The sequence below is a fragment of the Bombina bombina genome, chromosome 2, assembly GCF_027579735.1.
Source record: "Bombina bombina isolate aBomBom1 chromosome 2, aBomBom1.pri, whole genome shotgun sequence".
In the NCBI taxonomy this organism is placed as follows: Eukaryota; Metazoa; Chordata; class Amphibia; order Anura; family Bombinatoridae; genus Bombina; species Bombina bombina.
The window spans coordinates 1,445,074,101-1,445,101,396 of NC_069500.1; the positions used below are offsets into that span (position 1 = coordinate 1,445,074,101).

Consider the following 27,296-nt stretch of genomic DNA (forward strand, 5'->3'; position numbering starts at 1 on the left):
GTGACACCTCTATCTCCCCATCACCCCAAGTCCGCTGCCTCGGAGTTACACTCGACTCCAATCTCTCCTTCATACTCCACATCCAATCGCTCTCTTCATCCTGTTGCAACCACCTACGCAATATCTCCAAAATTCGTCCTTTTCTGAGTGCTGAAACTACTAAACAGCTAATCCATTCCCTAGTAATTTCCCGGCTTGACTACTGTAAGAACCTACTAACTGGCCTTCCTCTCTCCAGCCTCTCCCCCCTTCAATCCATCCTAAATGCTCTGCTAGGCTAATCCTCCTCTCCCGACGCTCTGTATCTGCCGCACCCCTCTGTGAGTCCCTTCACTGGCTCCCCATTCACAGCAGAATTAAATTTAAAATTCTCACTCTGACCTACAAAGCCCTTACCAATGCAGCCCCCCCATACCTGTCCTCACTCATCAACAAATATACTCCAGCCTGTCCCCTAAGATCCAACAACGATCTACTCCTTGCCTCTTCTACCATCACCTCCTCTCATGCTAGACTACAGGACTTCTCTTGTGCGGCACCAACCCTCTGGAACGCACTTCCTCGTGCTGTCAGACTTTCCTCCAACCTCTCCTCCTTTAAACGCTCCCTAAAAAGACCTTCTTGTTCAGGGAAGCCTATAACCAAATCAGTAACTAATGAATTCCACTTGCCTAATAGTTGCCCTCATCTAACTTCACACTAACATCATTCCCACCTTTGCAGTCCCCACCTCCTGTTTCTCACCCTCCTACCCATTTACAGGGCTCCCAATTCCTCCTGTATTTGTTTGTTAAATTTTGTCTGGTGTCTCATATTGTACTGTCCTTTTATCTTTGTTACCTATGAACAGCGCTGCGGAATCTGATGGCGCTTTATAAATAAAGAATAATAATAATAATAATAATACTACACCTGGCTTCATTCTCTCTTTACCCTGACCTGGTGCCACTATCACTGTTTCCCCTTACTACACCTGGCATAATTCTCTCTTAGACCTGACCTGGTGCTGCTATCACTGTTTCCCCTTACTACACCTGGCATCATTCTCTCTTTACCCTGACCTGGTGCCACTATCACTGTTTCCCCTTACTACACCTGGCATCATTCTCTCTTAGCCCTGACCTGGTGCTGCTATCACTGTTTCCCCTTACTACACATGGCATAATTCTCTCTTTACCCTGACCTGGTGCCGCTATCACTGTTTCCCCTTACTACCCCTAGCATCATTCTCTCTTAGCCCTGACCGGGTGCCGCTATCACGGCTTCCCTTTACTATACTTGGCATCATTCTCTCTCCTGCCATGCTCTCGTATCTCTCCCTCACATCTGCTTGCTGTGCCCATTGCATGTGTCCTTCATTGGCCGGCTTCCTGCCCAGCATACTTACTCTCCTGTAGACCTGGTACCAGCTTGTAAACAATGTCTTGCATGACACGGTCCAGTTTGAGGTTCAGTAGGGGCTGGGTCTCGTGGATTTTGAGGTTGCACAAGGGGCAGTACTTGCTGGTCTGTAGGTATTTTACTATACAGCTCTTACAGACTGCAGGGGAGGGGGAAGATAAATTAGTGACAGACAAAAACACCCGTGCACATGAGCTGGCGCCCACACACATATACATGCATGAACCTGCACACATGAGCACACACACAAGCCCGCACACGTGAGAGGGCACATGAGCACACAAATGTATGGTAAATACCTACAAGAGGCGTTGGGGCGGCATACTACTCACATGTATGCAGACACTCAGTGATGGTTGTAGCGTCTATAAAGTATCCGGCGCACAGGTAGCACACAATGTGCTCGTTAAGTTCCTTGATCTTCACCTTAACCACCTCCTGCGGGAGCAGAGTGAGCAGATCAGTAACATGAGAGATACACGTACAGACCTCTCTATAAAATCCCCCGCTAAACTTGCATATACCAAGACTATCGCATTATGTAGCGGCTATAACAGAAGCTTCTATCATTATCTATACATAGCCTTGTCTTCTTATTGGCTACTAAACACATCTGGTATACTGATGTATACATGACATAAGCCCCACCCAGTGCGCCAGAACATGCAGAATATTCTCTCCTGCACCAAAACCTACGCTAATTCTTCTCTCACAGTCAGAGCATGTGGCTACAATGTGACGTTAGATTCTATCCGTATATGCACATCAGCGGTCACTCAGAGAAACTGAAATACTAGCTGTTGGTGAAGAGCGCCATCTGCTGAAATGAGCGAAAATAGTTCTGAGAACTCATGAAAGGGTTTTATTGTACGATTCACACAGAGAGTGATAAAACAAGACTAGGTAGGTTCAGAAGCAACGCACTGCTGTTTTATGTTTATGTTTTATGTATATTCAAAGTGTATTAAGTGCCACGGTACAAAACACAATAAACACAATAAATGTTTATATCAGCACAGTATATATCAGTAATTAAGTGCCACAGTACAAAAGGCTCCTGCACACACAATAAATGTTTATATCAACACAGTATATATCAGTAATTAAGTGCCACAGTACAAAAGGTCTGCACACACAATAAATGTTTATATCAGCACAGTATATATCAGTAATTAAGTGCCACAGTACAAAAGGCTCCTGCACACACAATAAATGTTTATATCAACACAGTATATATCAGTAATTAAGTGCCACAGTACAAAAGGCCCCTGCACACACAAATGTTTATATTAGCACAGTATATATCAGTAATTAAGTGCCACGGTACAAAAGGTCTGCACACACAATAACATAATTTATGCTTACCTGATAAATTTATTTCTCTTGTAGTGTAGTCAGTCCACGGGTCATCCATTACTTATGGAATATATCTCTTCCTAACAGGAAGCTGCAAGAGGATCACCCAAGCAGAGCTGCTATATAGCTCCTCCCCTCACATGTCATATTCAGTCATTCGACCAAAGCAGACAAGAAAGGAGAAACCATAGGGTGCAGTGGTGACTGGAGTTTAATTAAAATTTAGGTCTGCCTTAAAGACAGGGCGGGCCGTGGACTGACTACACTACAAGAGAAATAAATTTATCAGGTAAGCATAAATTATGTTTTCTCTTGTTAAGTGTAGTCAGTCCACGGGTCATCCATTACTTATGGAATACCAATACCAAAGCTAAAGTACACAGATGAAGGGAGGGACAAGGCAGGAACATTAAACAGAAGGAACCACTGCCTGAAGTACCTTTCTCCCAAAAATAGCCTCCGAAGAAGCAAAAGTGTCAAATTTGTAAAATTTTGAAAAGGTGTGAAGCGAAGACCAAGTCGCAGCCTTGCAAATCTGTTCAACAGAGGCCTCATTTTTAAAGGCCCAGGTGGAAGCCACAGCTCAAGTAGAATGAGCTGTAATCCTTTCAGGAGGCTGCTGTCCAGCAGTCTCATAGGCTAAACGTATTATGCTACGAAGCCAAAAAGAGAGAGAGGTAGCCGAAGCCTTTTGACCTCTTCTCTGTCCAGAGTAAAACGACAAACAGGGAAGAAGTTTGACGAAAATCTTTAGTTGCCTGCAAATAGAACTTCAGGGCACGGACTACGTCCAAATTATGCAAAAGTCGTTCCTTCTTTGAAGAAGGGTTAGGACACAGTGATGGAACAACAATCTCTTGATTGATATTCCTGTTAGTAACTACCTTAGGTAAGAACCCAGGTTTAGAACGCAGAACTACCTTGTCTGAATGAAAAATCAGATAAGGAGAATCACAATGTAAGGCAGATAACTCAGAGACTCTTCGAGCCGAGGAAATAGCCATCAAAAACAAAACCTTCCAGGATAACAGCTTGATATCAATGGAATGAAGGGGTTCAAATGGAACGCCTTGAAGAACATTAAGAACTAAGTTTAAGCTCCACGGCGGAGCAACAGTCTTAAACACAGGCTTAATCCTAGTTAAAGCCTGACAAAAAGCCTGAACGTCTGGAACTTCAGCCAGACGTTTGTGTAGAAGAATAGACAGAGCAGAAATCTGTCCCTTTAACGAACTAGCAGATAAGCCCTTTTCTAAACCCTCTTGTAGAAAGGACAATATCCTAGGAATCCTAACCTTACTCCATGAGTAACTCTTGGATTCGCACCAATATAAATATTTACGCCATATCTTATGGTAAATTTTTCTGGTAACAGGCTTCCTAGCCTGTATTAAGGTATTAATAACCGACTCCAAGAAGCCACGCTTTGATAGAATCAAGCGTTCAATCTCCATGCAGTCAGCCTCAGAGAAATTAGATTTGGATGTTTGAAAGGACCCTGAATTAGAAGGTCCTGTCTCAGAGGCAGAGACCACGGTAGACAGGACGACATGTCCACTAGGTCTGCATACCAGGTCCTGCGTGGCCACGCAGGCGCTATCAGAATCACCGAAGCTCTCTCCTGTTTGATCTTGGCAATCAAACGAGGAAGCATCGGGAATGGTGGAAACACATAAGCCATGTTGAAGACCCAAGGGGCTGTCAGAGCATCTATCAGCACCGCTCCCGGGTCCCTGGACCTGGATCCGTAACAAGGAAGCTTGGCGTTCTGGCGAGACGCCATGAGATCCAGATCTGGTTTGCCCCAACGAAGAATCAGTTGAGCAAAGACCTCCGGATGAAGTTCCCACTCCCCCGGATGAAAAGTCTGGCGACTTAGAAAATCCGCCTCCCAGTTCTCTACGCCTGGGATGTAAATCGCTGACAGGTGGCAAGAGTGAGACTCTGCCCAGCGAATTATCTTTGAGACTTCCAACATCGCTAGGGAACTTCTGGTTCCCCCTTGATGGTTGATGTAAGCCACAGTCGTGATGTTGTCCGACTGAAATCTGATGAACCTCAGAGTTGCTAACTGAGGCCAAGCTAGGAGAGCATTGAATATTGCTCTTAATTCCAGAATATTTATTGGGAGGAGTTTCTCCTCCTGAGTCCATAATCCCTGAGCTTTCAGGGAGTTCCAGACTGCTCCCCAGCCTAGAAGGCTGCCGTCTGTTGTTACAATCGTCCAATCTGGCCTGCGAAAGGTCATCCCCTTGGACAGATGTGGCCGAGAGAGCCACCATAGAAGAGAATCTCTGGTCTCTTGATCCAGACTTAGTAGGGGGGACAAATCTGAGTAATCCCCGTTCCACTGACTTAGCATGCACAATTGCAGCGGTCTGAGATGCAGGCGCGCAAATGGTACTATGTCCATTGCCGCTGCCATTAAGCCGATTACTTCCATGCACTGAGCTACTGACGGGTGTGGAATGGAATGAAGGACACAGCAAGCATTTAGAAGTTTTGATAACCTGGCCTCTGTCAGGTAAATTTTCATCTCTACAGAATCTATAAGAGTCCCTAGAAAGGGAACTCTTGTAAGTGGTAATAGAGAACTCTTTTCCACGTTCACCTTCCACCCATGCGACCTCAGAAATGCCAGAACTATCTCTGTATGAGACTTGGCAGTTTGAAAACTTGACGCTTGTATCAGAATGTCGTCTAGGTACGGAGTCACCGCTATGCCTCGCGGTCTTAGTACCGCCAGAAGTGAGCCCAGAACTTTTGTAAAGATTCTTGGAGCCGTAGCTAATCCGAAGGGAAGAGCTACAAACTGGTAATGCCTGTCTAGGAAAGCAAATCTTAGGTACCGATAATGATCCTTGTGAATCGGTATGTGAAGGTAGGCATCCTTTAAATCCACTGTGGTCATGTACTGACCCTCTTGGATCATGGGAAGGATGGTTCGAATAGTTTCCATTTTGAATGATGGAACTCTTAGAAATTTGTTTAGGATTTTTAAGTCCAAGATTGGTCTGAAGGTTCCCTCTTTCTTGGGAACCACAAATAGATTTGAATAGAATCCCTGCCCGTGTTCCATCCGCGGAACTGGGTGGATCACCCCCATTAGTAAAAGGTCTTGTACACAGCGTAGAAACGCCTCTTTCTTTATTTGGTTTGCTGATAACCTTGAAAGATGAATTCTCCCTCGTGGAGGAGAAGTTTTGAAGTCCAGGAGATATCCCTGAGATATGATCTCCAACGCCCAGGGATCCTGGACATCTCTTGCCCAAGCCTGGGCGAAGAGAGAAAGTCTGCCCCCCACTAGATCCGTTTCCGGATAGGGGGCCCTCTCTTCATGCTGTCTTGGAGGCAGCAGCAGGTTTCTTGGCCTGCTTGCCCTTGTTCCAGGACTGGTTAACTTTCCAGCCCTGCCTGTAACGAGCAACAGCTCCTTCCTGTTTTGGAGCGGAGGAAGTTGATGCTGCTCCAGCCTTGAAGTTACGAAAGGCACGAAAATTAGACTGTTTGGCCTTTGATTTGGCCCTGTCCTGAGGTAGAGCATGGCCCTTACCTCCCGTAATGTCAGCTATAATTTCTTTCAAGCCGGGCCCGAATAAGGTCTGCCCTTTGAAAGGAATATTAAGCAATTTAGATTTAGAAGTCACGTCAGCTGACCAGGATTTAAGCCATAGCGCTCTGCACGCTTGGATAGCGAATCCGGAGTTCTTAGCCGTAAGTTTGGTTAAATGTACGACGGCATCAGAAACAAATGCGTTAGCTAGCTTAAGTGCTTTAAGCTTGTTCATAATTTCATCCAATGGAGCTGTGCGAATGGCCTCTTCCAGAGACTCAAACCAGAATGCCGCCACAGCAGTGACAGGCGCAATGCATGCAAGGGGCTGTAAGATAAAACCTTGTTGAACAAACATTTTCTTAAGGTAACCCTCTAATTTCTTATCCATTGGATCTGAAAAGGCACAACTATCCTCCACCGGGATAGTGGTACGCTTAGCTAAAGTAGAAACTGCTCCCTCCACCTTAGGGACCGTCTGCCATAAGTCTCGTGTGGTGGCGTCTATAGGAAACATTTTCCTAAATATGGGAGGAGGGGAAAAGGGCACACCAGGTCTATCCCACTCCTTGCTAATAATCTCTGTAAGCCTTTTAGGTATAGGAAACACGTCAGTACACACCGGTACCGCATAGTATCTATCCAACCTACATAATTTTTCTGGAATTGCAACCGTGTTACAATCATTCAGAGCCGCTAATACCTCCCCTAGCAATATGCGGAGGTTCTCAAGCTTAAATTTAAAATTAGAAATCTCTGAATCCAGTCTCCCTGGATCAGATCCGTCACCCACAGAATGAAGCTCTCCGTCTTCACGTTCTTTAAACTGTGACGCAGTATCTGACATGGCTCTCACCTCATCCGCGCGCTCTGTCCTTAACCCAGAGCTATTGCGCTTGCCTCTTAATTTTGGCAATTTAGATAATACTTCTGTCATAACAGTAGCCATGTCTTGCAAAGTGATTTGTAAGGGCCTCCCTGATGTACTTGGCGCCACAAAATCACGCACCTCCTGAGCGGGAGGCGAAGGTACTGACACGTGAGGAGAGTTAGTCGGCATAACTTCCCCCTCGTTGTCTGGTGATAATTTCTTTACATGTAAAGATTGACTTTTATTTAAAGTAGCATCAATGCAATTAGTACATAAATTTCTATTGGGCTCCACATTGGCCTTTAAACATAGTGAACAAAGAGATTCATCTGTGTCAGACATGTTTAAACAGACTAGCAATGAGACTAGCAAGCTTGGAAATACTTTTCTAAATAAATTTACAAGCAATATAAAAAACGCTACTGTGCCTTTAAGAAGCACAAAAAGCTGTCACAGTTGAAATGACAATGAACCAAAATAGTTATAGCAACCAATTTTTCACAGTAAATGTATTAAGTTAGCAAAGGATTACACCCACCAGCAAATGGATGATTAACCCCTTAATACCCAAAAACGAATAACAATTTAATAATTAACGTTTTTCTCACAGTCAAAACACACTGTCACAGGTCTGCTGTGACTGATTACCTCCCTCAAAATGAATTTTGAAGACCCCTGAGCTCTCTAGAGACGATCTGGATCATGGAGGATGAAGTAGACAGATTGTGACTGAATTTTTACTGCGCAAAAAAAAGCGCTAAAATAGGCCCCTCCCACTCATATTACAACAGTGGGGAAGCTCAGAAAACTGTTTCTATGCAGAAAACAAAGATGGCCATGTGGTAAAAATCATGCCCCAATAAGTTTTATCACCAAGTACCTCACAAAAAACGATTAACATGCCAGTAAACGTTTTAAACATACATTTGAAAGTTATGTATTATTATTAATAAGCCTGCTACCAGTCGCTTTTACTGCAGTTAAGGCTCATACATTATTTCAGTATTAACAGTATTTTCAGAGTCAATTCCATTCCTTAGAAAAATACATTCAGTGTACACACACTCATCAGCCTAATACCAGTCGCTATCACTGCATTTAAGGCTGAACTTACTTTACATTGGTATCAGCAGTATTTTCTCAGTCAATTCCATTCCTCAGAAAAATAATTTACTGCACATACCTCATTTGCAGAGGGGCCCTGCATGCTATTCCCCTTCTCTGAAGTTACCTCACTCCTCAGATGAGAACAGCCAGTGGATCTTAGTTACGTCTGCTAAGAAAACGCAGGCAGATTCTTCTTCTAATGCTGCCTGAGAATAAACAGCCATTTAAAATAACAAACTTTTGATTGTAGAAATAAACTAAGTTAAAAAACACCACAGACCTCTCACAGCGACCTATCTAGTTAGGCTGCAAGAGAATGACTGGATATGACATGTGAGGGGAGGAGCTATATAGCAGCTCTGCTTGGGTGATCCTCTTGCAGCTTCCTGTTAGGAAGAGATATATTCCATAAGTAATGGATGACCCGTGGACTGACTACACTTAACAAGAGAAAAATGTTTATATCAGCACAGTATATATCAGTAATTAAGTGCCACAGTACAAAAGGCTCCTGCACACACAATAAATGTTTATATCAACACAGTATATATCAGTAATTAAGTGCCACGGTACAAAAGGTCTGCACACACAATAAATGTTTATATCAGCACAGTATATATCAGTAATTAAGTGCCACAGTACAAAAGGCCCCTGCACACACAAATGTTTATATCAGCACAGTATATATCAGTAATTAAGTCCCATGGTACAAAAGGCCCCTGCACACACAATAAATGTTTATATACGCACAGTATATATCAGTAATTAAGTGCCACGGTACAAAAGGAATGTGCACACACAATAAATGTTTATATACGCACAGTATATATCAGTAATTAAGTGCCACAGTACAAAAGGCCCCTGCACACACAATAAATGTTTATATCAGCACAGTATATATCAGTAATTAAGTGCCACGGTATAAAAGGCCTGCGCACACACAATAAATGTTTATATCAGCACAGTATATATCAGTAATTAAGTGCCACGGTATAAAAGGCCTGCGCACACACAATAAATGTTTATATCAGCACAGTATATATCAGTAATTAAGTGCCACGGTACAAAAGGCCCCTGCAAACACAATAAATGTTTATATCAGCACAGTATATGTCAGTAATTAAGTGTCACAGTACAAAAGGCCCCTGCACACACAAAAAATGTTTATATCAGCACAGTATATATTAGTAATTAAGTGCCACGGTACAAAAGGCCCCTGCACACACAATAAATGTTTATATACGCACAGTATATATCAGTAATTAAGTGCCACGGTACAAAAGGCCCCTGCACACACAATAAATGTTTATATCAGCACAGTATATATCAGCAATTAAGTGCCACAGTACAAAAGGCCCCTGCACACACAATAAATGTTTATATCAGCACAGTATATATCAGTAATTAAGTGCCACAGTACAAAAGGCTCCTGCACACACAATAAATGTTTATATCAGCACAGTATATATCAGCAATTAAGTGCCACAGTACAAAAGGCCCCTGCACACACAATAAATGTTTATATCAGCACAGTATATATCAGTAATTAAGTGCCATGGTACAAAAGGCCCCTGCACACACAATAAATGTTTATATCAGCACAGTATATATTAGTAATTGAGTGCCACGGTACAAAAGGCCCCTGCACACACAATAAATGTTTATATCAGCACAGTATATATCAGTAATTAAGTGCCACGGTACAAAAGGCCCCTGCACACACAATACCTGTTTATATACGCACAGTATATATCAGTAATTAAGTGCCACGGTACAAAAGGCCCCTGCACACACAATAGTTTATATCAGCACAGTATATATCTGTAATTAAGTGCCACAGTACAAAAGGCCCCTGCACACACAATAAATGTTTATATACGCACAGTATATATCAGTAATTACAAATTATAACAAAGTAATCCTTTAAGCTAAACAACTAACATATTAAAGTTAATAAACATTAATTAAAACCTACTGACCTATATTTTCTCCAAAACGAAGTTTCATAACGTTCTAAAAGTTATATCTTTTATTCGCCGATGATGTCACGTTATCCTGCCCACTATTTTCAGCACTGAGTGTTCAAAATACTTAAACCAATAACTTTGTGTTTAAAGTGCCATTTTGAAACCTAGGCATTGTAAACGGATTGGTACAGAGCAAAGGATACCCACGGAGTGGGTTTGGAAAACAATTAAATTTGCAGACAAGATTTCTGATATACGGTAGAGATATGTTAATGAAATGCTATTGATAAAAAGCGTATTTGGGGTAGTTAGTTAGTAACAGGCATAGAAAACATTTACTTACAGTGGCCCTTTAAGTGCCATGGTACAAAAGGAATGTGCACACACAATAAATGTTTATATACGCACAGTATATATCAGTAACTAAGTACCGCATTACATAAGGTCTGCGCACACAATAAATGTTTATATACGCACAGTATATATCAGTAACTAGGTCTGCACACACAATAAATGTTTATATACGCACACTATATATCAGTAATTAAGTGCCATGGTACAAAAGGCCCCTGCACACACAATAAATGTTTATATACGCACAGTATATATCAGCAATTAAGTGCCACGGTACAAAAGGCCCCTGCACACACAATAAATGTTTATATACGCACACTATATATCAGTAATTAAGTGCCACAGTACAAAAGGCCCCTGCACACACAACAAATGTTTATATCAGCACAGTATATATCAGTAATTAAGTGCCACGGTACAAAAGGCCCCTGCACACACAATAAATGTTTATATACGCACAGTATATATCAGTAATTAAGTGCCATGGTACAAAAGGCCCCTGCACACACAATAAATGTTTATATCAGAACAGTATATATCAGTAATTAAGTGCCACGGTACAAAAGGCCCCTGCACACACAAATGTTTATATACGCACAGTATATATCAGCAATTAAGTGCCACGGTACAAAAGGCCCCTGCACACACAATAAATGTTTATATACGCACAGTATATATCAGTAATTAAGTGTCACGGTACAAAAGGCCTGCGCACACACAATAAATGTTTATATACGCACAGTATATATCAGTAATTAAGTGCCACAGTACAAAAGGCCCCTGCACACACAATAAATGTTTATATACGCACAGTATATATCAGCAATTAAGTGCCACGGTACAAAAGGCCCCTGCACACACAATAAATGTTTATATCAGCACAGTATATATCAGTAATTAAGTGCCATGGTACAAAAGGCCCCTGCACACACAATAAATGTTTATATCAGCACAGTATATATCAGTAATTAAGTGCCACGGTACAAAAGGCCCCTGCACACACAATAAATGTTTATATACGCACAGTATATATCAGTAATTAAGTGCCACGGTACAAAAGGCCCCTGCACACACAATAAATGTTTATATACGCACAGTATATATCAGTAATTAAGTGACACGGTACAAAAGGCCCCTGCACACACAATAAATGTTTATATACGCACAGTATATATCTGTAATTAAGTGCCACAGTACAAAAGGCCCCTGCACACACAATAAATGTTTATATCAGCACAGTATATATCAGTAATTAAGTGACACGGTACAAAAGGCCCCTGCACACACAATAAATGTTTATATACGCACAGTATATATCAGTAATTAAGTGCCACATTACATAAGGCCCCTGCACACACAATAAATTTTTATATACGCACAGTATATATCAGTAATTAAGTGCCACAGTACAAAAGGCCCCTGCACACACAATAAATGTTTATATACGCACAGTATATATCAGTAATTAAGTGCCACGGTACAAAAGGCCCCTGCACACACAATACCTGTTTATATACGCACAGTATATATCAGTAATTAAGTGCCACGGTACAAAAGGTCCCTGCACACACAATAGTTTATATCAGCACAGTATATATCAGTAATTAAGTGCCATGGTACAAAAGGCCCCTGCACACACAATAAATGTTTATATACGCACAGTATATATCAGTAATTAAGTGCCACAGTACAAAAGGCCCCTGCACACACAATAGTTTATATACGCACAGTATATATCAGTAATTAAGTGCCATGGTACAAAAGGCCCCTGCACACACAATAAATGTTTATATACGCACAGTATATATCAGTAACTAGGTCTGCACACACAATAAATGTTTATATACGCACAGTATATATCAGTAATTAAGTGCCACAGTACAAAAGGCCCCTGCACACACAATAAATGTTTATATCAGCACAGTATATATCAGTAATTAAGTGCCACAGTACAAAAGGCCCCTGCACACACAATAAATGTTTATATCAGCACAGTATATATCAGTAATTAAGTGCCACGGTACAAAAGGCCCCTGCACACACAATAAATGTTTATATCAGCACAGTATATATCAGTAATTAAGTGCCACGGTACAAAAGGCCCCTGCACACACAATAAATGTTTATATCAGCACAGTATATATCAGTAATTAAGTGCCACGGTACAAAAGGCCCCTGCACACACAATAAATGTTTATATCAGCACAGTATATATCAGTAATTAAGTGCCACGGTACAAAAGGCCCCTGCACACACAATAAATGTTTATATACGCACAGTATATATCAGTAATTAAGTCCCATGGTACAAAAGGCCTGCGCACACACAATAAATGTTTATATACGCACAGTATATATCAGTAATTAAGTCCCATGGTACAAAAAGGTCCCTGCACACACAATAAATGTTTTTATACGCACAGTATATATCAGTAATTAAGTGCCACGGTACAAAAGGCCCCTGCACACACAATAAATGTTTATATACGCACAGTATATATCAGTAATTAAGTGCCACAGTACAAAAAGGTCCCTGCACACACAATAAATGTTTTTATACGCACAGTATATATCAGTAATTAAGTGTCACGGTACAAAAGGCCCCTGCACACACAATAAATGTTTATATCAGCACAGTATATATCAGTAATTAAGTGCCACAGTACAAAAGGCCCCTGCACACACAATAAATGTTTATATCAGCACAGTATATATCAGTAATTAAGTACCACGGTACAAAAGGCCCCTGCACACACAATAAATGTTTATATCAGCACAGTATATATCAGTAATTAAGTGCCACGGTACAAAAGGCCCCTGCACACACAATAAATGTTTATATCAGCACAGTATATATCAGTAATTAAGTGCCACGGTACAAAAGGCCCCTGCACACACAATAAATGTTTATATCAGCACAGTATATATCAGTAATTAAGTGCCACGGTACAAAAGGCCCCTGCACACACAATAAATGTTTATATCAGCACAGTATATATCAGTAATTAAGTCCCATGGTACAAAAGGCCCCTGCACACACAATAAATGTTTATATACGCACAGTATATATCAGTAATTAAGTGTCACGGTACAAAAGGCCTGCGCACACACAATAAATGTTTATATACGCACAGTATATATCAGTAATTAAGTGTCACGGTACAAAAAGGTCCCTGCACACACAATAAATGTTTATATACGCACAGTATATATCAGTAATTAAGTGCCACGGTACAAAAGGCCCCTGCACACACAATAAATGTTTATATATGCACAGTATATATCAGTAATTAAGTGCCACAGTACAAAAGGCCCCTGCACACACAATAAATGTTTATATCAGCACAGTATATATCAGTAATTAAGTGCCACGGTACAAAAGGCCCCTGCACACACAATAAATGTTTATATCAGCACAGTATATATTAGTAATTAAGTGCCACGGTACAAAAGGCCCCTGCACACACAATAAATGTTTATATCAGCACAGTATATATCAGTAATTAAGTGCCACGGTACAAAAGGCCCCTGCACACACAATAAATGTTTATATCAGCACAGTATATATCAGTAATTAAGTGCCACAGTACAAAAGGCCCCTGCACACACAATAAATGTTTATATCAGCACAGTATATATCAGTAATTAAGTGCCACGGTACAAAAGGCCCCTGCACACACAATAAATGTTTATATCAGCACAGTATATATCAGTAATTAAGTGCCACGGTACAAAAGGCCCCTGCACACACAATAAATGTTTATATCAGCACAGTATATATCAGTAATTAAGTGCCACGGTACAAAAGGCCCCTGCACACACAATAGTTTATATCAGCACAGTATATATCTGTAATTAAGTGCCACAGTACAAAAGGCCCCTGCACACACAATAAATGTTTATATCAGCACAGTATATATCAGTAATTAAGTGCCACAGCACAAAAACAAAATTTATGCTTACCTGATAAATGTATTTCTTTCTTGACACAAAGAGTCCACAGATCACCTAATTACTACTGGGAATATCACTCCTGCCCAGCAGGAGGCAGCAAAGAGCACCACAGCAAAGCTGTTAAATTTCACCTCCCTTCCCTCTAACCCCAGTCATTTGACCGAAGTAAAGGAGAGAAAGGAAGCAACAAGGTGCAGAGGTGTCTGAAGTTTATAAAATACCAACAACCTGTCTATATAACAGGGCAGGCCGTGGACTCATCGTGTCAAGAAATAAAGACATTTATCAGGTAAGCATACATTTTGTTTTCTTTCTAATGACACGATGAGTCCACGGATCATCTAATTACTATTGGGAATCAATACCTAAGCTAGAGTACACAGATAAGGGAGGAACAAGACAGGGAACCTAAACGGAAGGCACCACTGCTTGAAGAACCTTTCTCCCAAAAGCGCCCTCAGCCGAGGCAAAAGTATCAAATTTATAGAATTTTGAAAAAGTGTGAAGAGAGGACCAAGTTGTAGCCTTGCAAATCTGTTCCACAGAAGCTTCATGAATGCCCATGAGGAAGCAACAGCCCTTGTGGAATGAGCCGTAACTCTCTCAGGAGGCTGCTGTCCAGATGTTTCAGAGGCAAAGCGAATGATACTCTTCAGCCACAAAGAAAGAGAAGTAGCCATAGCTTTCTGCTCCTTACGTTTCCCAGAGAATACCACAAACAGAGCAGAAGACTGATGAAAATCCTTAGTCGCCTGTAAATAGAATTTTAATGCACGTACCACGTCCAGATTGTGCAGAAGCCGTTCCCTTCTGAGAAGGATTAGGACACAGGGAAGGAACAACAATCTCCTTATTAATGTTCCGGTCTGAAACTACTTTAGGGAGAAACCCTAATCTAGTACATAAAACTACCTTATCTGAATGAAAAATAAGGTAAGGAGACTCATACTGTAATGCCGAGAGCTCTGACACTCTACGAGCAGATGAAATAGCAACAAGAAACAAAACTTTCCAAGATAACAACTAAATATCTAAGGAGAGAACTAAGTGGAACAGCGTTCATTGTTGTTATTTATCTGCTTGACTATGCGGGAGTGTTAGAAAGCTGTTTGAAACATATATAGCATATGATCGAATGTTGAGTTTAACCCCTAATGATGTGGAGAAGATTTGGGCTGATTTATATGTAGTGTAGATTTAATGTTATCATAAAATCTTTGGAGAGATCAAATTGGTTGGGAAGTAATGTGTCTGTGGAGTCACAGAGAGTGGGCGGACGCCAGAATCTTGATAATAGTTAGATTGAGCTTGCTGTAGTGGAAAGCGACACCCCCCCAATTCAATAGGCTATAGCTTTATTTTGGGCCAATCAGTATAGAGTATAGGAACCAAACAGTGTGCATTGTAGGTGTAAAGACATGGCCACACAATGTAATGGATACGATCAAACTGGATAACTTGTAAATAGCTACAAGAACAGAAGTAATGGTACACGACAACTCTAGAGAACTGAATACGTACGGTAACCTAATAAAATCACATGGTATAGAAGCCTTATCGATGTTAAGCATAGGACCACATTTATTTATTTAAGAGCTGCGGTTGAGCGATTTGAATTTAAATTTGTTAACTCTTTCCATTCACACACATGTATAGGAAGTATTGCCAATGGGGTTAACATTATCCATTACGTATCTAAAATAGAGGGATACAAAAAATAAAGTCTGATAGTGACAATGAACCATGTGTATTGCAAAAAAACAACAACTTTGTATTAATGCATTTTTATGAATGCGTTGTATATGTGTATTATTTGATGTATATATGAATTGATGGTCATTTATACTTATGAGATATTGTTATCTAGTGTGCAGAGGGTCATGTGTATACATGTATTTGATGTTATTATAGAAAGTACACAAATTTGACACCCTTGTAACTAACACTGAAACAATCAGGTGTTATTGATACTAATTAGGGAACACGCCCCTCTTATAGGAAGGCTATTGTTAGTTGGTATTAGGCAGTAGACATATAAAGCAGGGTAGAAGCAAGTTGAATATTATGTCTGAGGAAACGGTTTATAGCCGAGAAACGCGTTGCATTTTTAGGGGGCTAGATTGCACACCCCCTATGCACTTATTTGTACGTACATTTTAATCTGTTTTTATAGAAATAAATAGTACTTTTTAAACAGTTTTGCGAGTGGTTATAACTATCTGTACCTGCTTGAATGGGAGCCTAATCAATAAGACTTTGCCTTACCTGGAGACTACACACCGAGGAAAAGGTTCCCTAGTGGTGAGCTGACACACCATACTAAAATCTGCCAGCCTGTTCCTACTAGCACGTTGGTGTGCTCATCTAGCATGTGAGTACCCATCTTTGTGTAAAGTGAATATTAACTATATCCTGAGTGATCTGCACAATTGGTGCTTGTTTTGTGCTTCATTTTTTCACTGCACTAGACGACTGATTCCCTTGTGGGTGAGCTGCCACACCTGTTAAATCTGCAGCCTGTCTCTACAAGCACATAGGTGTGCTTTATAGCCGCGTGAGTACCCATTTGGCTCATAATATTGTGTTCCCGTTTAAATTTGATGATACCACACATGTGGCGCCCCTTTGCTTTGTTTTTCTTATAGTAATATCTAAGGAACGCATAGGCTCAAACGGAGCCCTTTCAAGAACCTTAAGAACTAAATTAAGACTCCAGGGAGGAGTAACTGGTTTGAACACAGGCCTGACAAAACGATTGCACGTCTGGGACGTCCGCCAGACGTTTATGTAACAAAATAGACAAGGCAGATATTTGACCCTTTAGGGAACTTGCCGATATACTCTTCTCCAAACCTTCTTGGAGAAAGGACAGAATTCTAGGAATCTTAACTCTACTCCAAGAATAGCCCTTGGATTCACACCAATATAGATTTTTACGCCATATCTTATGGTAAATCTTTCTAGTCACAGGTTTACGAGCCTGAATCGTGGTCTCAATGACCGATTCCGAAAATCCACGCTGGATAAAATTAAGCGTTCAATCTCCAAGCAGTCAGCTTCAGAAAAACTAGATTTGGATGAAGGAAGAGCCCTTGAAGTATAAGGTCCTTACTCAACGGAAGTCTCCAAGGTGGAAGAGATGACATGTCCACCAGGTCTGCATACCAAATCCTGCGAGGCCACGCCGGTGCAATGAGGATCACCGATGCCCTTTCCTGCTTGATTCGAGCAATGACCCGAGGTAGAAGAGCGAACGGAGGAAATAGGTATGCGAGACTGAAATTCCAAGGTACCGCCAGAGCATCTATCACTACAGCCTGAGGGTCCCTTGACCTCGACCCGTACCACGGAAGCTTGGCATTCTGCCGAGATGCCATGAGATCCAATTCCTGCTGACCCCATTTGAGAATCAGGCTGGAAAACACTTCCGGATGGAGTTCCCCCGGGTGAAAGGTCTGCCTGCTCAGGAAGTCCGCTTCCCAGTTGTCCACTCCTGGAATGTGGATCGCCGACAGACAGCAATTGTGTGTCTCCGCCCACTGAATGATCTTGGCTACCTCTGTCATGGCCAAGGAACTCAGAGTTCCTCCCTGATGGTTGATGTAAGCCACTGAGGTTATATTGTCCGACTGGAACCTGATGAACCGGGTCAAAGCTAACTGAGGCCAGGCCAGGAGAGCATTGAAGATTGCTCTCAGTTCCAGAATGTTTATGGGTAGAACAGACTCCGACCGAGTCCATGTTCCCTGAGCCTTTAGAGAGCCCCAGACTGCTCCCCATCCCAGAAGGCTGGCATCTGTTGTCACAATCACCCAAGAGGGTCTGCAAAAGCAGGTTCCCTGGGAGAGATGATCCTGAGACAACCAACAAAGTAGAGAATCCCTTGTCTCCTGCTCAAGCTGTAATCACGGAGACAGATCCGCATAATCTCCGTTCCACTGCCTGAGCATGCTTAACTGCAGAGGTCTGAGGTGGAAACAGGCGAACAGGATGATGTCCATTGCCGCTACCATCAGCCCGATTACCTTCATGCACTGAGCCACTGATGGCCGAGGAGAGGACTGAAGTGCTAGGCAAGAATCGAAAATCTTTGATTTCCTGACATCTGTCAGAAAAATCTTCACTGATAAGGAATCTATTATGGTTCCCAAGAAAATTACCCTTGTATTTGGAACTAAGGAACTCTTTTCCAAATTCACCTTCCATCCGTGAGACCGCAGTAAAGATAACAACATTTCCGTGTGTGATCTTGCTTGTTGAAAGGAAGGCGTCTGAACCAGAATGTCGTCCAGATAAGGTGCCACTGCAATGCCCCGCAATCGGAGCACCGCCAGCAGGGATCCCAGAACCTTTGAGAAAATTCTGGGAGATGTGGCAAGCCCGAATGGAAGAGCCACAAACTGGAAGTGTTTGTCTAGAAATGCAAACCTTAGAAACTTGTGATGGTCTTTGTGGATGGGAACATGCAGGTACCCGTCCTTTAAATCCACCTTTTCATAAATTGACGCTCTAGGACCAAAGGAAGAATGGAACGAATAGTTTCCATCTTGAAGGACGGCACTCTGAGAAATTTGTTTAGAAAAATTGGTCTGAAGTTTCCCTCCTTTTTGGGAACCACAAACAGATTGGAATAGAATGCCAGACCCCGTTACTGCATTGGAACAGGAACTATCACTCCCAGGTCGGAGAGGTCCCGTACACAGTGTAAGAACGCCTCTCTTTTTGTCTGGTCTACAGATAATCTTGAAAGCAGAAATCTGCCCCTGGGAGGAAAGGTCCTGAACTCTAGTTTGTATACCTGGGACACGATGTCCACCGCCCAGGGATCCTGAACATCTCGAACCCAAGCCTGAGTGAAGAATGAAAGTCTGCCCCCCCCCCCACAAGATCCGGTCCCGGATAAGGGGCAGGCCCTTCATGCTGCCTTTGACTCAACAGCAGCCTTCTTGGATTGCTTTCCCTTGTTCCAAGACTGATTGGGCCTCCAGGAAGACTTGGACTGCTCCTGCTTGGAGGAGGGGGAAGTGGAAAGATTTCCCTTGAAATTTCTAAAGGAACGAAAATTACTCTGACATCCTTTTTGTTTATTTCTCTTATCCTGAGGGAGGAAATGTCCCTTACCTCCTGTAATATCAGAAATTACTTCCGTCAAACCAGGCCCAAACAAGGTCTTTCCCTTGTAAGTAATCGCCAAAAGTTTAGACTTAGATGACACATCCGCAGACCAAGATTTCAACCATAAAGTTCTGCGAGCCAGTATGGCAAAACCTGAAATCTTAGCTCCCAGCTTAATAGCCTGAAGGGAAGCATCTGTAATAAAGGAGTTGGCCAACTTAAGGGCCTTTATCCTATCCTGGATTTCTTCGAGGGGAGTGTCTGTCCGAATGGATTCAGACAATGCATTAAACCAGTATGCGGCCGCACTAGTGACCGTAGCAATACAAACCGTGGGTTGCCATTGTAAACCCTGGTGTACAGACATCTTGAGTAACCCCTCTAACTTTTTATCCATAGGATCCTTAAAGGAACAACTATCCTCTATTGGAATAGTAGTTCTCTTGGCTAGTGTGGAAATTGCCTTTTCCACCTTGGGTACCATCTGCCAAGACTCCTTGATAGAGTCTTCTATAGGAAACATTTTTAAATATAGGGGAAGGGGAAAAAGGGATACCCGGTCTCTCCCATTCCTTAGCAATGATCTCTGTAGCCCTATCTGGTACAGGAAATACCTCCACCATGGAGGGCATGTCAAAATATTTGTTTAGTTTACTAGACTTCTTAGGATTGACTACGACGGTAGTGTCAGAGTCGTCCAGGGTAGCTAATACCTCCTTAAGTAACAAACGGAGGTGTTTTAGCTTAAACCTGAAGGATACAACTTCAGTTTCAGTAGGAGGAATTACACTGAGTGTGAGATTTCACCTTCAGATGCTACCGAATTATCCTCCTCCTAACGCTTCTGGGACGGGGCATTTGAAATAGCAACAACTGTGTCAGTAACCTCACTTACTGATTGTTTACTTTTCCTCTTGCGCTTTCCCTGCAGCATGGGAAAAGCAGACAACGCATCAGCAACCGCAGAGGACATGAGAGAAGCGATGTCTTGCAAAGTAACTCCAGATGCAGTAATGGAGGAAGCGCAGGGCACTGGCTGTATGGACGCTAAGTTTTGGGACACTTGAGGAGAAAGCTGCGGCATATCTTGAACATTGTCAGAAGACTCCTGAACAGCATCCGCCCTGGACAATGTTGGCTCAGAAAAAAGTCTATCCCTGTAATGTAAAGTTCTCTCAATATACATGAGGAACAGAAAGGGATTAGTGGTTCAACATTAGCATCAAAACATATAGAACATGTAACATCCTGCAGGGCCTCTTGGTCCATCTTTATTCACCACAAAAAACTGAATAGATAGAAAATGTATTTATTTATTTTTTAAAATACCTCACACAAAAAAAAAATTACTGTTCTTTTAAATCTTTTAAAATAAACTGCTTTATTTTTCAGCAATAAAATAAAATAACATAAGCAGTAATTAAATACTCCCGACACATTTATACATCAGCTTAACTTTGCTGAGGTGCTTACCTGCCTGCCTAACACCGGAGATCATAGGCTGTTAGATGATCCGGACTCAATCTATTTATTCTGTCAGATGAAGTCCGTAATACAGCCAAAAACTGAGACAAAGTCTTCCGTGTCACAGAGTACAGAAACTATGAAGGGGAAGTGTGCAACAAATGTTGGCGCTTCCGTTAGCCCCGCCCATCGTGGGCGTTACAAGAAAAAACTAGTATGGTAATGCCGGTGTATACTTAAGTTAAAAAACACCACCTCTGAGCCTGCTTCTCATCCCCAGTGCCTGATATTACTGCCCATAATAAATACTCTCCAAGTCATAAGAGAATTCCTTCATTATGTCCCAAATTATATTAAAGTGCCATCTTTTATTCTGAATGACGATTCCAGAAAATAAAAAGTCAGCACTTACCTTTGTAAATCTGCCCGGCAGCAAGGCAGCTCACTAGGTTTGAGAGGCAATGATTCCTCACATGGACCTGTGGAAGAAAATACAAAGACTGAATAAACTTACTCAGGCTTTAGAAAACAGGGCAGCATCAGTATATGGGAGGCGCAGTGATGACTTTACCCCACAAGTTCCCATTGCTCTAAAGCCACCACTGCTCTACTGAAGAGACTGATATGGACTACGGCTACACCCTAGAACAAAGCAGCACAATTTTGCACCACTTAAAAAAATAATAAAATCTTGCTTAAAGAATCTTCTTTTCCAACACCTAACTTTACCACTTCCTTGCTCTAACGTAGGCAAAGAGAATGACTAGGGTTAGAGGGAAGGGAGGTGATATTTAACAGCTTTGCTGTGGTACTCTTTGCCGCCTCCTGCTGGGCAGGAGTGATATTCCCAATAGTAATTAGATGATCCGTAGACTCATTGTGTCATTAGAAAGGCCTGTGCACACACAATAAATATTTATATATGCACAGTATATATCAGTAATTAAGTCAGTGCTTGATAAATGTGTTTAAAAATTAGGAGCCTGTAAGAATATTTAGGAGCCAGACCATTGGATTTGTATATAGTCATATGGAGAATAACCCAAAAAGTTAGGAGCCAGGGGTAAAATTCTAGGAGCCAGTGGCTCCTGGGTTTGTCGAGCCCTGAATTAAGTGCCACAGTATAAAAGGCCTGCACATACAATAAATGTTTAAATACGCAAAGTATATATCAGTAACAAATTGCATAAATGTCTGCGCACACAATAAATGTTTATATATACGCACAGTATATATCAGTAACTAAGTGACAAATTGCATAAATGTCTGCGAACACAATAAATGTTTATATATACGCACAGTATATATCAGTAACTAAGTGACAAATTGCATAAATGTCTGCGCACACAATAAATGTTTATATATACGCACAGTATATATCAGTAACTAAGAACCGCATTACATAATGTCTGCGCACACAATAAATGTTTATATACGCACAGTATATATCAGTAACTAAGTACCGCATTATATAATGTCTGCGCACATAATAAATGTTTATATATGCACAGTATATATCAGTAACTAAGTACCGCATTACATAATGTCTGCGCACATAATAAATGTTTATATATGCACAGTATATATCAGTAACTAAGTACCGCATTACATAATGTCTGCGCACACAATAAATGTTTATATACGCACAGTATATATCAGTAACTAAGTACCGCATTACATAATGTCTGCGCACATAATAAATGTTTATATACGCACAGTATATATCAGTAACTAAGTACCGCATTACATAAGGTCTGCGCACACAATAAATGTTTATATACGCACAGTATATATCAGTAACTAAGTACCGCATTACATAAGGTCTGCGCACACAATAAATGTTTATATACGCACAGTATATATCAGTAACTAAGTACCGCATTACATAATGTCTGCGCACATAATAAATGTTTATATATACACAGTATATATCAGTAATTAAGTGCTGCATTACATAAGGTCTGCACACACAATAAATGTTTATATATGCACAGTATATATCAGTAATTAATGCTACATTACATAAGGTCTGCACACACAATAAATGTTTATATATACACAGTATATATCAGTAATTAATGCTACATTACATAAGGTCTGCACACACAATAAATGTTTATATATACACAGTATATATCAGTAATTAAGTGCTGCATTACATAAGGTCTGCACACACAATAAATGTTTATATATGCACAGTATATATCAGTAATTAAGTGCTGCATTACATAAGGTCTGCACACACAATAAATGTTTATATATGCACAGTATATATCAGTAATTAAGTGCTGCATTACATAAGGTCTGCACACACAATAAATGTTTATATATGCACAGTATATATCAGTAATTAAGTGCAGCATTACATAAGGTCTGCACACACAATAAATGTTTATATATGCACAGTATATATCAGTAATTAAGTGCAGTATTACATAAGGTCTGCACACACAATAAATGTTTATATATGCACAGTATATATCAGTAATTAAGTACTGTATTACATAAGGTCTGCACACACAATAAATGTTTATATCAGCACAGTATATATCAGTAATTAAGTGCCACAGTACAAAAGGCCCCTGCACACACAATAAATGTTTATATATGCACAGTATATATCAGTAATTAAGTGCTGCATTACATAAGGTCTGCACACACAATAAATGTTTATATACGCACAGTATATATCAGTAACTGAGTACAAATTACATAATTTGCATAAATAAAGAGAGAAGCGCTCAACCTGGGAACGAACAATAGCAGGGCTGCAACTAACGATTATTTTCATAATCGATTAATCGGCCGATTATTTTTTCGATTAATCGGATAAAAAAAAAATCAATAATTGTTTCCTATATTTTAGATAAAATCCACATATTGTTATTGAGTGTTACTAATATAAACTTCAGACTAAAACTTTACATTAACACAACTGTTTGTCCAATTTTTAAGCAGCAGAACAGATTTTTATAATTAAACAAAACCACAAACTGTTTAAAAAGAGGTAGAACTAGAAAGAGTTAGACTATCACTGTTAATAACATTCTGTTATTCACTCTTTCAGAAACTTTGCATTGAAATGCAAAAATCTCAACATGACCACATGCTCCTGGCTAAGGCTGGTTCTCTATTTGCAGCTATATTTCCTGCAGCAGAGAAGAGGCGCTCAGATTTTGTTGAGGTGCTTGAGATGCATAAGTAGGGGTTTGCCAATTTCACCAAATTGGGATATTTATCTTTGTTAGCTCCACCAATGCAAAGTATTTTCTACCTTGGCAAAGGGCCTCTCAATAAAGTAACCCTGGACTTCATTCTAACATAAAAAAATATCTTGAATATCTATTAGCGATAGTAAATAATCAGCTATAAGGTTAGGGGAAAATATCTAGTCCGCTTTAAAAATAACAGATATATATATTAAGTTATAAAGGTTGAATCTGGTACATAGTATCACAATTTATTAAAAATATAAAAAAAAAAAAAACTATAAAAAAAAAATAATGAAAAGCGCTAAGGACTTTATATCAATAACAAGACAAAGCCTTACACATTTATTTATACAGTACATATAATCAGCAATAGCAAGCAATACGCTAATAATTGTGCAAACAGATAATAGTGCACATCAATTTAAATAACTCCCATCAATCTAGGGGCAAGGTGTAAACAACAAGCTTGGCACTATATCATGAAAAGCATAGTTCCAAATCACCAGATTTAATATAAACAATACAAATGATGACTATTTTATATCTGGGTTGCACATAAGCCAGGGGTAGTTGTAAACTTATACCGTCCTGAAAAAGTGAAAAGTAGACGTCTGTAGACGTCCTTTAGGCTAAGGACATAACCATAAAACACAATACCATGTGCAGGAGCTCATCGGAGTGAAGCAGCTGGTGTTGTGCACAGACCAACTAATCGATTATGAAATTCGTTGACAACTATTTACATAATCGATTATGACGATTAGTTGTTGCAGCTCTAAACAATAGCTTGTTCTATGACTGCACGGTTAAGTCAGGATCAGACTGATATGCTTCAGGAAAGTTCTTCTCTGTGAAAGGCACATATTGCGCAAAAAGAGGCTGCTTCTTGGGTGGTAACTAGCCATAGAACAAGCTAGTGTGAGAGTGTGATGTCAGATGAGCGTGTGATGTCAGATGTAACACGTGTAAGCAAGTGTAATGTCAGATGTAACGCGTGTAAGCAAGTGTGATGTCAGATGTAACGCGTGTAAGCAAGTGTGATGTCAGATGTAACGCGTGTAAGCAAGTGTGATGTCAGATGTAACGCGTGTAAGCAAGTGTGATGTCAGATGTAACGCGTGTAAGCAAGTGTGATGTCAGATGTAACGCGTGTAAGCAAGTGGGGGCGTGTGATGTCAGATGTAACGCGTGTAAGCAAGTGTGATGTCAGATGTAACGCGTGTAAGCAAGTGGGGGCGTGAGATGTCAGATGTAACGCGTGTAAGCAAGTGTGATGTCAGATGTAACGCGTGTAAGCAAGTGGGGGCGTGTGATGTCAGATGTAACGCGTGTAAGCAAGTGTGATGTCAGATGTAACGCTTGTAAGCAAGTGTGATGTCAGATGTAACGCGTGTAAGCAAGTGTGGGCGTGTGATGTCAGATGTAACGCATGTAAGCAAGTGTGATGTCAGATGTAACGCGTGTAAGCAAGTGTGATGTCAGATGTAACGCGTGTAAGCAAGTGGGGGCGTGAGATGTCAGATGTAACGCGTGTAAGCAAGTGTGATGTCAGATGTAACGCGTGTAAGCAAGTGTGATGTCAGATGTAACGCTTGTAAGCAAGTGTGATGTCAGATGTAACGCGTGTAAGCAAGTGGGGGCGTGAGATGTCAGATGTAACGCGTGTAAGCAAGTGTGATGTCAGATGTAACGCGTGTAAGCAAGTGGGGGCGTGTGATGTCAGATGTAACGCGTGTAAGCAAGTGTGATGTCAGATGTAACGCGTGTAAGCAAGTGGGGGCGTGAGATGTCAGATGTAACGCGTGTAAGCAAGTGGGGGCGTGTGATGTCAGATGTAACGCGTGTAAGCAAGTGTGATGTCAGATGTAACGCGTGTAAGCAAGTGTGATGTCAGATGTAACGCGTGTAAGCAAGTGTGATGTCAGATGTAACGCGTGTAAGCAAGTGTGGGCGTGTGATGTCAGATGTAACGCATGTAAGCAAGTGTGATGTCAGATGTAACGCGTGTAAGCAAGTGGGGGCGTGTGATGTCAGATGTAACGCGTGTAAGCAAGTGTGATGTCAGATGTAACGCGTGTAAGCAAGTGTGATGTCAGATGTAACGCTTGTAAGCAAGTGTGATGTCAGATGTAACGCGTGTAAGCAAGTGTGGGCGTGTGATGTCAGATGTAACGCATGTAAGCAAGTGTAATGTCAGATGTAACGCGTGTAAGCAAGTGTGATGTCAGATGTAACGCTTGTAAGCAAGTGTAATGTCAGATGTAACGCGTGTAAGCAAGTGTGATGTCAGATGTAACGCGTGTAAGCAAGTGTGATGTCAGATGTAACGCGTGTAAGCAAGTGTGATGTCAGATGTAACGCGTGTAAGCAAGTGTGATGTCAGATGTAACGCGTGTAAGCAAGTGTGATGTCAGATGTAACGCTTGTAAGCAAGTGTGATGTCAGATGTAACGCGTGTAAGCAAGTGTGGGCGTGTGATGTCAGATGTAACGCATGTAAGCAAGTGTGAGAGTGTGATGTCAGATGTAACGCGTGTAAGCAAGTGTGATGTCAGATGTAACGCGTGTAAGCAAGTGTAATGTCAGATGTAACACGTGTAAGCAAGTGTGATGTCAGATGTAACGCGTGTAAGCAAGTGTGATGTCAGATGTAACGCGTGTAAGCAAGTGTGATGTCAGATGTAACGCGTGTAAGCAAGTGTGATGTCAGATGTAACGCTTGTAAGCAAGTGTGATGTCAGATGTAACGCGTGTAAGCAAGTGGGGGCGTGAGATGTCAGATGTAACGCGTGTAAGCATGTGTGATGTCAGATGTAACGCGTGTAAGCAAGTGGGGGCGTGTGATGTCAGATGTAACGCGTGTAAGCAAGTGTGAGAGTGTGATGTCAGATGTAACGCGTGTAAGCAAGTGTGAGAGTGTGATGTCAGATGTAACGCATGTAAG

The 27,296-nt window shown here is 41.1% G+C and overlaps 1 protein-coding gene across 2 annotated transcripts in view; it reads right to left on the reverse strand.

The window, feature by feature from the left end:
* The window catches only part of PCGF1 (polycomb group ring finger 1), a 150,062-nt gene that overhangs the window by 114,900 nt on the left and 7,866 nt on the right, over positions 1-27,296 (reverse strand). For both annotated transcript variants that reach the window (XM_053704413.1, XM_053704412.1), the window contains exons 2-3: positions 1,734-1,839; positions 1,388-1,540 (exon numbers count right to left, since the gene is read on the reverse strand). In XM_053704413.1, coding sequence (XP_053560388.1) covers positions 1,388-1,540; positions 1,734-1,839 — 259 coding nt within the window. The remainder of the gene's footprint in view (positions 1-1,387; positions 1,541-1,733; positions 1,840-27,296) is intronic.